This window comes from Lissotriton vulgaris, chromosome 2_1 (genome assembly GCF_964263255.1).
Source record: "Lissotriton vulgaris chromosome 2_1, aLisVul1.2, whole genome shotgun sequence".
Lineage (NCBI taxonomy): Eukaryota > Metazoa > Chordata > Amphibia > Caudata > Salamandridae > Lissotriton > Lissotriton vulgaris.
Window position 1 is genome coordinate 2,013,166,521 of NC_141687.1, and position 12,668 is coordinate 2,013,179,188.

General features: G+C 44.0%; 1 protein-coding gene across 2 annotated transcripts in view; it reads left to right on the plus strand.

Annotated features, from left to right (window-relative positions):
• Nucleotides 1-12,668, plus strand: part of HOMER2 (homer scaffold protein 2) — a 736,419-nt gene that overhangs the window by 523,597 nt on the left and 200,154 nt on the right. For both annotated transcript variants that reach the window (XM_086958240.1, XM_086958239.1), the window contains exon 6: nucleotides 2,599-2,755. In XM_086958240.1, coding sequence (XP_086814366.1) covers nucleotides 2,599-2,755 — 157 coding nt within the window. The remainder of the gene's footprint in view (nucleotides 1-2,598; nucleotides 2,756-12,668) is intronic.

Below are 12,668 nucleotides of genomic sequence, written 5' to 3' on the forward strand. Positions count from 1 at the left end.
CTACACCCAACTCCTGAATTTAGTGGTTCAAGCTTCCACCAACAGTCATCCCTAATGTGTGCACCACAACCTCTTCAGACATGGAGTCCAAAAGGATTTAGGCATTCAGGAAGGGAATATCTGTTCCAACTGCTTTACATTGAGGTCAGTCAATGAGGTCTGCCTATTAAGCCATTATATGCATGCCCTTTGGCACAAGGCAGTGAGATCTTGCTGGCCGTTCTAGAGGAGTTTCGGGTCTCTTGGGCTCAAACCGTTCAAGATGGCCTGGATGCAGCAAAGTTTGTCATTAGGGATGGTCTAGACACTCACTTTTTGGGGCATATGTTGGACAACAGTCATGCATGACTATGATCCACTGGCTTTACTGGAGAAGTGCAGGCATCTCTAAGGGATATACCTTTTGATGGGTCCTTCATCTTTGGTGAAAAGGCTGATTCTGCCCTCAAATACGTCATAGAAAGCAAAGCCACAGCATGCTCCTTGTGCCTTTCAACCCCTGTCTGGCAGTTTCCTCCGCAGCCCAACCTTTCCAAGGCTACTCAGACTGGCGTAGCCCTGCCACCACTGCAGAAGTCAGCCTAGTTCTTTAATGCCTGAGGATGGGTATCCAGCCAACATCATGTAGGTCACAAAGGACACTGTGATCCTGAAATGTCTGGGCATGAGCATTTGTCCTCTGACCAGGCTACCGTTTAGAAGGATCTTCTATCACAGCAGTGGGCTCACTTGAACCTTTTTAATTTACAACTCCACCCATTGCGATTGAGCAGCAGTAGTTGACTGTGTTTGATCTACCTCTTGAGGTTGTTGGCGTCATTTCCACAGCCAGGCATCCCTCTACAAAATGTATTTAAGCAGGGCATTGGGACAAATGTGTAGACTGGTGTGGAGTCTGCAGTGTAAACCCCCTACAAATCAAACTGTTGCATGTTTGCTGTTTCTTTGATCTTTGGCCCAGCAAGGTCCGAAGAATAATCTGCTCACGAAGGGCGCCCTTGCTGATTATCTAGCAAGTATTGGATAGTCACGCCGGCTGCTTGGGTACTGATCCCGGTGTTCTTTGGGGTGGACTGACCCCATGGTTTCTTCTATTTGGAAGGTTTTGAAATAGGCCTTTAACCACATCTGTGCGGCAGGAATTTCAGCACTGTGCTGAACATTCCTTAACTGGGTGTGGTCGTGACGGAACCATTCCGTCATCAGCACAGCTCAACAGTGACTGTGACTGAATGGTTCCGTCACCCGCATCGAAAGGGTTAACCGATATTTTGGCTATAGCTACTGTATGCCTTGTTTTACTTTGTGAGCATATTATTCTTAGCACACGTTTCAGATCTGTGATCTGCCTGTAACTCTGGACGGATTTATATATCCACACCACAATTGGTGAAATTCTCCATTTTGCTTTATGCCCTGAAGAAGTCTTGTATGTTGGACAGAACGCGTTGGGGTTTTTGAAGAAACACACAGAATAAAAAATGTATACATAAATTGGAAACCCCTGATTTCTCTGATTATTTGTTTTAGATATTATTGGGTGCACCTTACTGTGTGTTTACATACACATTCTTAAATGCATCATTAAACACTTGCTCTAGGGATATAGCGTATAAAACAGAGCCATTCTTGGAAAGTCTGTGTTTGAGATCGTTAAAGTGCATGTGAGAAATAGGAGATGAGAAAAACCGTAAAAAAAGAAAGGGAGCAGGAGGAGGAAGAGGATGCATGCGAAAGGTTTATGAAAGAAAGTTGCATTTTTAGACGGTAGGGTGTGTGTGCGTTTAATACAAGATACGTGTGCGTAAGTAGATGCAGTGAAAGTGAGGCAGATCGCAGCTTGGTAATAGTGTGTGGGAGACAGGAGGATAGTAGAAGATAGTGGGACAGAACGTTGTGAGCTTAGTATTAGGATAATGAGTGATGTGCCTGTAAGTAGTCAACTGGCTGTGCACAGAGGAAGAGATCCGGGTGTCAGAAGATGGAGAGAGATGAAGCGCGTTGAAAAAAAAATAGATGGGGCTGAGTGGAGGATGTGCGAGCTAGAGAAAGGACATATGAAAGGTGATGGTGTGGTAAGCCTGCATGTAAGAATAGGGGTGAGTTCAAAGATAAGAAGTGTGGGACAGAAAGGGTGCTGTGCAAGAGTGGCAGTTTTTGGGCAAGGGAATAGATGCCTAGGGGTCCTCCTTCAGGGAATGTCATATTACCAATGCGTGTAGAAAGAGTGGTGCCATTGTTAGAAACAGTGCCAGCTTCCCTGGCGCCTACTCTAACTGTGTTATTCCTGTTCTGTGTGTTGGGAACTTGTGCGTCTCCTCCTGTTAACACCTGTACCTACTGTCTGTATTATGCAAGCTTTCCGTTCTGCCTGTTGAAGGGGCAATATGGTGTATTATTGAAACTAGATATAAACGTTTTCATTAAACAAATGGCAAAACGGTTGGCATTGAGCATGCTTGTGTAATGTTGTGCCAGGAGTGAACTTTCACAAAACTCCTGTAAAAAGTTAGTTTTTTGCTTCTTATCGAAATAAGCTGCCCAAATTAATGTAAGGGTTGTTCCAAAAAAATAATTTTAAATAATTACATTTTACAGCTCCTCGAATGTGAAAAAATGGGAAACAGAGTTACAAACTTTAAGAGAAAGCAACGCTAGACTATCATCTGCACTGCAGGAATCCTCTGCCAGTGTGGAGCAATGGAAAAAGCAATTTTTAACTTGTAAAGAAGAAAATGATCAACTCAGGAATAAGGTAAGCATTAGAATACATTATTATCCTGTAGGCAAGCAAAGTTTTAAATGAGCATGTATTCATTTTGTAAATTGATTTTTTTTTTAAATGCATCTTTTGTTCAGTTTGCCTAATCTTTTAAGTCTTGCTTTACGCTTTCTCAGGGATGTCCACATTTGCGGACCGGTCCTATTTTTACACAGCTTGTTTTATGCAGTCCAGGATTGCACCTGATGTTCGTTAAAACTTCACTCATAGCACTGATTTCGTTCAGTCTTCTGCTTTGGTCAGTGTGCAAGGTATGACTCCTCATGCCAGTGGTGTCCCACATCCTGCTGGAGATGCTGCCCTTATGCAGGGTGAGCCAGATTCCATCTTTGAGCAGGGACATTTGGGGTTAGGCCTCGGTGGGCTGGAAAGACAGAGCATTCACTCATCCGATCCATCATTCTGCGGGTGCACACAATGGGATGTCCTATTTATTACCACTATTGAGCATGTGGAGGGACTGTGACTCTTGTGAGGTGACACCCTGAGTTAATCATGATATCGCTTCCCTCAACACTTGGGGATCACAGCATATTGAAATCCGCACATCTCCATGTGGTTTGTTTTATTTTTATTGTATTTTTTTTAATTGATTGATCTAAAACAAAAAGGCAAGAGGTTAAAGTTATGCATTAGAGTAAAAGCACATTGAAGATGACTCTTTACGTATTATTGTTTCAGTGTAATATCATTGCATTAGTGCACCCCAGGGTCGTCTTAACAGCATCATAGGCTCCCTGGGCAATGCAGTGCTGACACAACCACTCACATGAATAAAAATGTTTAACAGATAATAAGTGTTAAATTCTGGTCTGCATGGGGCCCCTATGCTCGTAGGGTCTGCGGGCATTTGCCCAGAGTGCCCATGCTTTAAGACGCCACTGGTGCCATCTCTGTGGCACTAGGCATTGTTTTTCTCATGTTCGTTTTTCCGTACTTTGATAACGTTGAATTTGACATTTGCTCTGTGGAACGAATGTATGAATATGGGATTAATAGTGCAGTTGTGGTATTGGGCCCCACTTATTTTCGCAGATGCCGCGCTGGAGTACCGACGGTTAGAGCGGTGCTTCACCGTTATCCTGAGCCGCAGCCAGGTGGGGTGAGGTCTCTACTTCTCAGAAACCAGTCCACTGCTGACTGTGTGAGAAGACTTGGAACAAGCACACCTTGGATGTCCAGGTGACATTTACATATTGATGTCGTTCCAGTACTTTTTTTCTCCTATTTTATAACACTTCTATCACATATTGGGGTTTTTTCTGTCTGCAGTAGCGATATACTTAGGTCCTGATGAAAGCAAGGCTACTAGCCTTAATTGCTGAAACATGTCGACCACGTTCCACCACTAGACAGTTTATAAGGTTTCCCTGTCTTGGCTATTTTTAACATTGGTGCTGGGAGCTATACCCTATTAAACTTTCTTTTGCTCCCTAAACCAATTTTATTCCCTTTCTCTATTCTATTGGTTTTTCCTTGCACTGCACTCACTTTTTTTCCCCGTCAGATACATTACCAACACTCTAATACCAACATACACTGACTAACAGGGAGGCCAATCTCTTAATGTTAGAAAACAAGATCAGATACAGTGTTGGTCCTCGGAGCCCCAAATGATGAAGGGCGGTTCCGAGTGGTGACTGATGGGTGCCAGAGACCAGACACTTACTTGATCTGGCCCCTCTACTACCACTATAATTCCAGTTATATAGCTAGAGATAGCATCTCACTTTGTCTGTCCTTAATAGTTGCCTGTTGAATTCTTGACCCTCTGATACTTCTTTGTGATATATGTATGCTGGGCATGTATTCAGAGCGGGTCGTTAAATTGCCCTTGGGTCCCCCTTATTGTATGTAGTGTGGATGTCCTATTTATTACCACTATTGAGCATGTGGAGGGACTGTGACTCTTTTGAGGTGACACCCTGAGTTGATCATGATATCGCTTCCCTCAACACTTGGGGATCACAGCATATTGAAATCCGCACATCTCCATGTGGTTTGTTTTATTTTTATTGTATTTTTTTTAATTGATTGATCTAAAACAAAAAGGCAAGAGGTTAAAGTTATGCATTAGAGTAAAAGCACATTGAAGATGACTCTTTACGTATTATTGTTTCAGTGTAATATCATTGCATTAGTGCACCCCAGGGTCGTCTTAACAGCATCATAGGCTCCCTGGGCAATGCAGTGCTGACACAACCACTCACATGAATAAAAATGTTTAACAGATAATAAGTGTTAAATTCTGGTCTGCAAGGGGCCCCTATGCTCGTAGGGTCTGCGGGCATTTGCCCAGAGTGCCCATGCTTTAAGACGCCACTGGTGCCATCTCTGTGGCACTAGGCATTGTTTTTCTCATGTTCGTTTTTCCGTACTTTGATAACGTTGAATTTGACATTTGCTCTGTGGAACGAATGTATGAATATGGGATTAATAGTGCAGTTGTGGTATTGGGCCCCACTTATTTTCGCAGCTTTACATGAATGTAATATACAAACATGCTACTCAGACTACCTGCCCACTGCTGGATCACACAGCAGTCGAGACTTGTTTTTGTTTGACTCGTGTCCTGCTGCACCTGGCAAGCATTGCGGTCCCCCACACCACCTACCTCCACCATCCCACTGTATGCACAATTCAACACAAATGTGCGTAGATCAAATAGTCCATACAGCCAGTCTTCATGTGGAAGCTACATGGTGTAATACCAGCCGTGGCCGGTGCAGCTAAGAGCAGTGGGGCCAGGTGGAAGGGGATTTCAACAGACAAGGGAAATGTATTTATTTATTTAATTTCCCGTCTAGTAGTCTGTCGAATCCCCTCCCACCCACCCCCCTGCAGCCCGGCCCCACCACTCTTACCTGTGCGGGCCTCAGCTGTGTAATACCCCGCCTGACAGTTTGCATGTAGCTCCCTGATGCCCCTAAATAGATAAACCTATTATATAAGGATTGGAGCTTTTTAACTGGAAGTAACCGTGGTCTTGGTGTCAAAAGCAGTAGTCGACTCGCCTATCTACATAAAAAAAGAATCAGTGACCTGCATGTTACCCGATGTGCATTGCAGCAGGCACCTTTTTCTTTTATGGTACTTTGAGTGAAAACTGTGACTGCACAAATGTAGTTGTTGGACTTGGCCCTTTTTGCAGAGTCATCCCTAAACTTTTTGCCTTTCTCTTAGCCTTTTTTCTGAAATGATGTTGGTGGTTTTAGGACTCTGGGCACTTCACACTGCTGTTCAGTGTAAAGTTTGTGTGCTCTCTGTGGTAAATATGGTAAGATTGGTCTACACGCGTTTGCCTATTTAATTTACCTGTCAGTCCTTTGTAAAGTGGTATCTCATATACCCAGGGCTGGTAAATTAAATGCTACTGGTGGGCTTGCAGTGCTGATTGCACCACCCACCAAAGTAGCCTTTTAAACCTGTCTCAGGCCTCTGCCATTGCAGGGCTGTGCGCACCGTGTTACTGCCGCTGTGACATGACACCTAAAGTGTGTGCCATGTCAGTGATCCCCCTTTTTACTGAATATCAGTCACCCCTAAAGTAGGCCCTAGCTAGCCCTATGGACAAGGGTGCATTGTATGTAAAAAGTAGGACATGTACCTTGAGTGTGTGACATGTCCTGGTAATGACAAACAGCCATTTTGGTTTTTCACTACTGTGCGGCTGCCCTCCCATAGGAATGCATTGGGAATTCCCTGATAAGTGTTTCAGTGGTAATTCCTGATATGAGAGGAGCAGCATGGTCAAGTTTGGTATGTTTGAAATAGTAATAATGCTGCACAATGGTGTGCGCAGATTTATTATAACTTTTTTACAAATGCCACTTTTAGAAGTTGGCATGTCTGTGTGCTATGTGTCTGCCAGCCTGATGTGAATTGCATGGCTGGCTTTTGAGTGACAGGGGCTGGTGAGGTGTGTGTGTGGCTCCAGGAGAGGCAGGGGGAGTCAGCGCTAGGCTGAATGGGAAATCTGCATTTGGACCAGTGGGAGGAGAAGTCTCTGGTCCCTGAATAGGTCTATGCCTAGCCTGTACAATGCTGTCTCCGCCCCTGTGGTGTGTTGGATCACCGAGACCCCACCTGACGAAGGGGAAGAAGAGCTCTTTTGCTAAAAAAAAAACAGAACCAGTTTTGGCTGGTTCCCCCAAGCCCTGTGCTAGGGCAAAGTATATGGGATATAAATATAGGGGCTGTGACCCCATATAAAAAGGTTGTGCTTTTTCCTGTGTTTAGGAGGGACCTGCTGCTGCTGGGCCCCAGGAGGAACCGCTACAAGGGCTGCCTCCTGGCTGGAGGGCCCTGTGTGCTGGCCTGCCGGGGCCCAGCTTTGTCGCTGGAACTCAAGAGCCTTAGCACCTCGTGAGCGCTATATTTTAATTGCCAAAGAGAAGCAGAGGGTGCATGCTTGGCAGCGCTGTACTGCCAGAGCAATCCAAGGGGATCCCGACATGGGGATTCCCCTGCACAGCACAGGAATCTAGCGGGAGCCCACCCCACATTGTGGCGTGCTTTCGCGGGAGCCCACCCCGCAGGGATGCCTGTTTAAGAAGCGGGTGTCCACCCTGCATTGCACCACATTTGTGGTAACTGAAGGCGGGAACCTACCCCGCACTATAGGAGAAAGCCACCGAGGCAAGAGGGACCGGAAGCCAGGCAGAGGCTGTAGCCTGATGGTGGGAGGGGCTCCCATGTGAAGAGGAGAGCCCTGTGAGATTGCTAAGTGGGGCCGGAGGTGTGTCCGCATCCCAAACCGGGGACTGAGCCTGCCGCTGGAGAAGGCTGAGCCTGACTGTGGGAGAAGCCTGGTTGATACCTGTCAGGGGGGAATGGAGGCACACTCTAGGATTCAGTGCTACTCTAAATAGATACATTTAAACAAAGGGTGCTACACTACTATTGTGTGTTGGCTTTACACACTATATAAACTGTAAACCTTACAGGGATAAAACCCTGATTGTAGTGTGCACTGTTCCTACTGAACAAATTGTTCTGATAATAAAATAACTTTTTATCACTTGATATAAAGAAAAAATAAACCAACATTTTCTCTTGTCAAGAGTTTGTTATTAAACGTTAAATCATTAAACATAATTCAATTCTTGTGTTAATCTACATCTTTTTACGCAACCTTGTGATAAAAAACGTTGCCTTAACAAAACAAATTCTTAGATCAGGTAATACATAATTATATACAATCCAAGTAATCCTGGCGTTACAGTTTCCGTATTGATTGGTGTATAGCTGTCACGTAGCCCAATGCATTTCTGGACTCACAGCTCCCTTCCTTAGGGGCAGTGTTCTGGAAACAAAGGAATTATCAACGTATGTATTACATACAGTCCAACGTATTTCGTTAGGAAAAGTTAAAAGTTTATAGGAGTGTCCCGTGTCCGACAGAAAAAGAAGTTGAAATGAAATCTGATGGTCTTAGTAAGTGATTGTAAATGAAAATCACCTCTACGTGCTGAAACCGCATTTTAATATCCCCCATGTACCGCCAAAGTACACTATAATGTGACTAAAGTGACGTAGAACAGGGAACTAGATGAGTTGATGATAGTAACAGTGAGGGATAGAAATGTATAACTATGTATATAGTGTTTATACCTGAGTGGTGTCAATATGCCCTGTAGCGTAAAACTGTGCCAGAAAAATCATGGCGGGTAGAATCCTGCAAGTGGATAAATGATTTAAATCTCCTGTGAGTGCAACACTAAACTTATCAGTGTAACAATAAAAATGTGATTGTATGCAATGACAACATTGCCAAACTAAAATTAAAGATTTGCATGTACCTGACTCCAACTAAAATGGAGTATAAGGTGAAACAACAGTGAAAACTAAATGAACATGCATGCACGCACTGACCCGTCTGTGGATGCGGTGCTCGTAGTTAATAGTACGGCTTAAAGTAGACTAATGAGATTCCCGTTTGCTAATAGACTAAGTCGGCTAAGATTAAGCAAAAACACACATAGGATAAGACCCACTGTCAAGAAAAGTTGCGAAAACTAAAACTTTGTTATTATGTGTGCAAGGAAGCGGATTACTTTCTATGAAGAGAAAAAGAATTCAGCAAACATATCTAGCGCAGGATGCCTAATGGGTCACCGAAAGTCTGCGTTTGGCAATTAAACGTTGCCGCCATTCCTCAGTGAAGCTAGAAACAGGACAGAACGTGACCTGTCACGTGCTGTAGGAATAATGGGGATTGAAGTATACTGGGATGTGTCCAAATACTACACAGTGGTTCCGCGCTGTAGGAAACCAGAGTGTAAAGTAAACAACATTGTGACTTCCCAGTTAGCCGGTGGAGTGTAGAAAAGTGGCGAAAAAAAGAGTATCGAAAAAGGTACCAAAAAACAGATTAGACTAGCTGAACTGGTTTTAAGGCAACTTTTTTTGTCACAAGGTTGCGTAAAAAGATGCAGATTAACACAAGAATTGTATTATGATTTATGTTTTAAAGTTTAATAACAAACCCTTGACAAGAGAAAATGTTAGTTGAGTTTTTCTTTGTATCAAGTGATAAAAAATTAGTTTATCATCAGAACAATTTGTTCAGTAGGAACAGTGCACACTACAATCAAGGTTTTATCCCTGTAAGGTTTACAGAAGCCTGGTTGATACAGAGAAGGCGGCAGGAGCAACAGAGACGCTGCTACGTGAGTCTGCAGAACCAGAAGTCAGGACTCCTGAGAGCTGTGGGCGGGGCGACAAGCAACAGAGATGGAGCCTCCCGGGCTCCTTGTGCAGCCGAAGAGAGGATGCAAAGCTCCAGTGCCATAGTCTTGAGCACCGGGAGATCTCCCGACTGGCCTTGGGAGCCTGACTCGCTGGAGCACGGGTGAGTCAGGCCATTGTGGAAGTGCCTTCACCAGGGCCCTCTGGGGCTTGCGCTACCTGTTGGTAGCTTTAGAGGGAGTGCTACGACCCTGGAAACAAGACCGGGAGAGATCTCTGGCATATTCTGATTCCCGGAGCTGCACCCTGACCAGAGGGAGGAATCCACCCCTTTTCTACGTGAGGCCGCTGCACCGTGAAGTAGAAGGCGGCCGCCCTTTTACCATTGTTCATTTCTGGAGGAAAAGGGAGTGATGAAAGTCCCTCCACCAACAGTGGCATTTTCTGATGCAACAGAAGAACAAGGGTGAATTGCACCCTCACCCCATTGAGAGCCCCGACGTTGAAGGACAAAGGGTGCTGAGGACAGCCCAGATGGGCCAGAGGAAGGCCCAGTGGCCTGGAGTCAGTCTGTCTGTTGGTGTAGCCCAAGGTGTAAACGTGATTCCTATATTTGGGCATAATATGTGGTCTTAAGTGATGAGAGGATGCGGATAGCCCATGTGTGGGGGCTGAGAGCATCTGTACCAGTAGTTGCTGGTTGGTTACTACAGATCCAGACATAATGTGTTTATGCCCAGTTTTCAGGCCTACTATGTTTCCCTAACAGGTTCAGGCAAGATGTAATGTTACCAGTCATGACTGGCCGTTTTACTGGTATGTGATGTGACGTATGTCCAGTGTTTAGGCATAATATGTTTAGGCATAATGTGATGTTGCATAATGTATTTATGCTGATGCCTAATGTCATGCAATAATGTTTAGGCCTAATGGGATTGCATAATGTGTTTATGCTGGTGAGGCCTATTGCGTAGAGTTTATGCTAATGTGTTTTTATGCCTAATGTGATAATGCTTAGGTCAGTAGTTACTGGTTGTGCTTTATATTTACTACCTGCATTCTGATGGCTCTAACCGTGGCCCGATAGGCCTGCTCCTGTATATAATCCCCTGTGAATATTGCCTAGTGCCAATTGGCACAGTGTATATTGTGTGATTTTGATTCTAATGTGTTTATGATAATACAAAGTCTATTTTTGCTATAACCTTGTGTGGAGTTTCCTTTGTGGTGTGCCTAGTGTGTTGCTGCTTTGTGAGTGTTGCCCAAATGCTTTACGCATTCTCTCTGGGATAAGCATGACTGTTCGTGCCAAGCTACCAGGGAGTAAGCAGTGGTTATCTTCGGTGTGCAACTCCCTTGCCCCGACTAGAGTGGTGGTTTCTGCCTGGCTTAGGCGCATGCCCTAGCCAACCAGAAATCCCATATCTAGCAGTAGTACTCTCCCTGATGTGCATTAGCCACCAGAGTAATCTTACTACTGTTTTTTAAAATGCCGCCCCTTTGTGACCAATTAATTAAGCTAGAACAGATTTGCAGTCATACTTGCCTTTGTTGCCAATTTATATGTTAGCAGATGTTTATAAAAATTCAATGTATGTTGTCAGACCCTGCTTTTCAAACTCAGCCACTCTTGACTCCATCTCCTTTCTTCTTCCACGCCTTGACCCAAAATTAATGGGATCCCCCGAGTATATTAATTTTTTCCGGTTTTGGCACTGTCTTTGATTCATAGACCAGGAAATAAGATGGGTCAATAACAGGGTTACATTTTTTTTACCATTTGAAACTTTCGCTTAAACATGAGTTGGTATCACAGTCACACAATCAGGCCAAACATATCCAGATATTTATATCCACTTTGAACTCATGGACAATGATGGTTGTTACACAAAGAAACCAGTTACCCAGATTCAAACATATGCTAAAGACAGACTGTGGAAGCACTGCAGTTCATTACAGAGCAATCTGTGGCTGTAGCTGGGCGTATTCATTCTATGAAATGTGGGTCACCAACACAATCAATCTGATGCATTTGTCTAATTATGTGGAATTCTAGCAGCTTTTTAGAGGTATTTCTGCCAGCAGAAAAACACTTCCAGGTTGAAAGGCAGGTACTGAGCCATCTTTACAAGGGGACACGGACTGTGAAACTTTATATTAAGTCAGTTTTATAGAATACTCTGTACATTGAGGTGCTTAATCTGAGGGACCTTTTAATATAATTTGTGAAATCTTCAGTAGAAAATATGGGGTTAAACAAGAGGGCCCCCAAATTTACAGATAGTTTAGATATACTGGCTGGGGTTTTAGGAGTAAGACATGTAGTATGCATACCAGTAGTAGTGTTGGCAACCACAGCATATGTGTTAATATATGTAGTTGCTGTAGCACTAGTCCTATACACAATCGTTTTACCGCTACTTGTTTAGTAGAGATACTTGTAAAAAGAAGTTCTAGTAGTGGTACCAGTAATATTAACAGTGATACAGTATTGTATTACAACATCTTTATGGTGCTTACTGCCCCTATGTAGGGCAGTGAAGTCTGTACCTACATGGGTAGCACACTACACCATGTAGTATGGCTGGTTGGAAGAATATTATCTTTCTTTTGATCCTAAGTGTTTCCATGTTGTGCGTGAGGACCACCGAGGCATGGTTATGTTCTGGGATGCAGCACTAAACAGTCTACTGGATGAAATGTGAGAGACCGGCAGGAAGTTTATGGTTTTTGTTGGATCTGGCATTTTGGTGTGGTTTTCCCTGTCTTTTTGTTTCTGACCTCCTGTTTTTGACTGTGCTGAAAATCGTTTTTGCTGGTGTTTGCACTATGGGCACGTTGTCACTGCTGATCAGTGATAAAGTGCATGTGCTCCGTGTTTAAAATGTAAGGGCATTTGGTTTCTCCATGATTGGCATATTTTATTTACTGGCAAGTCCCTAGTTCAGTGCACTACATGAGACCAGGGCCTAATAATAAAATGCTTCTAGTGGGCCTGCAGCTCTGATTGTGCCACCCACATGAGTAGCCCTTCAAACATGCCCCAGGCCTGCCACTGCAGAGGCTGTGTGTGCAGTTTTAAACTGCCATGTCGACCTGACAAGCTCACCTACTTGCCAGGCCCAAACCTCCCCTTTTTATGACATATAAGGTACATCCAAGGTCACCCCAAGAGCATGGTGCAGTGTATTTAAAA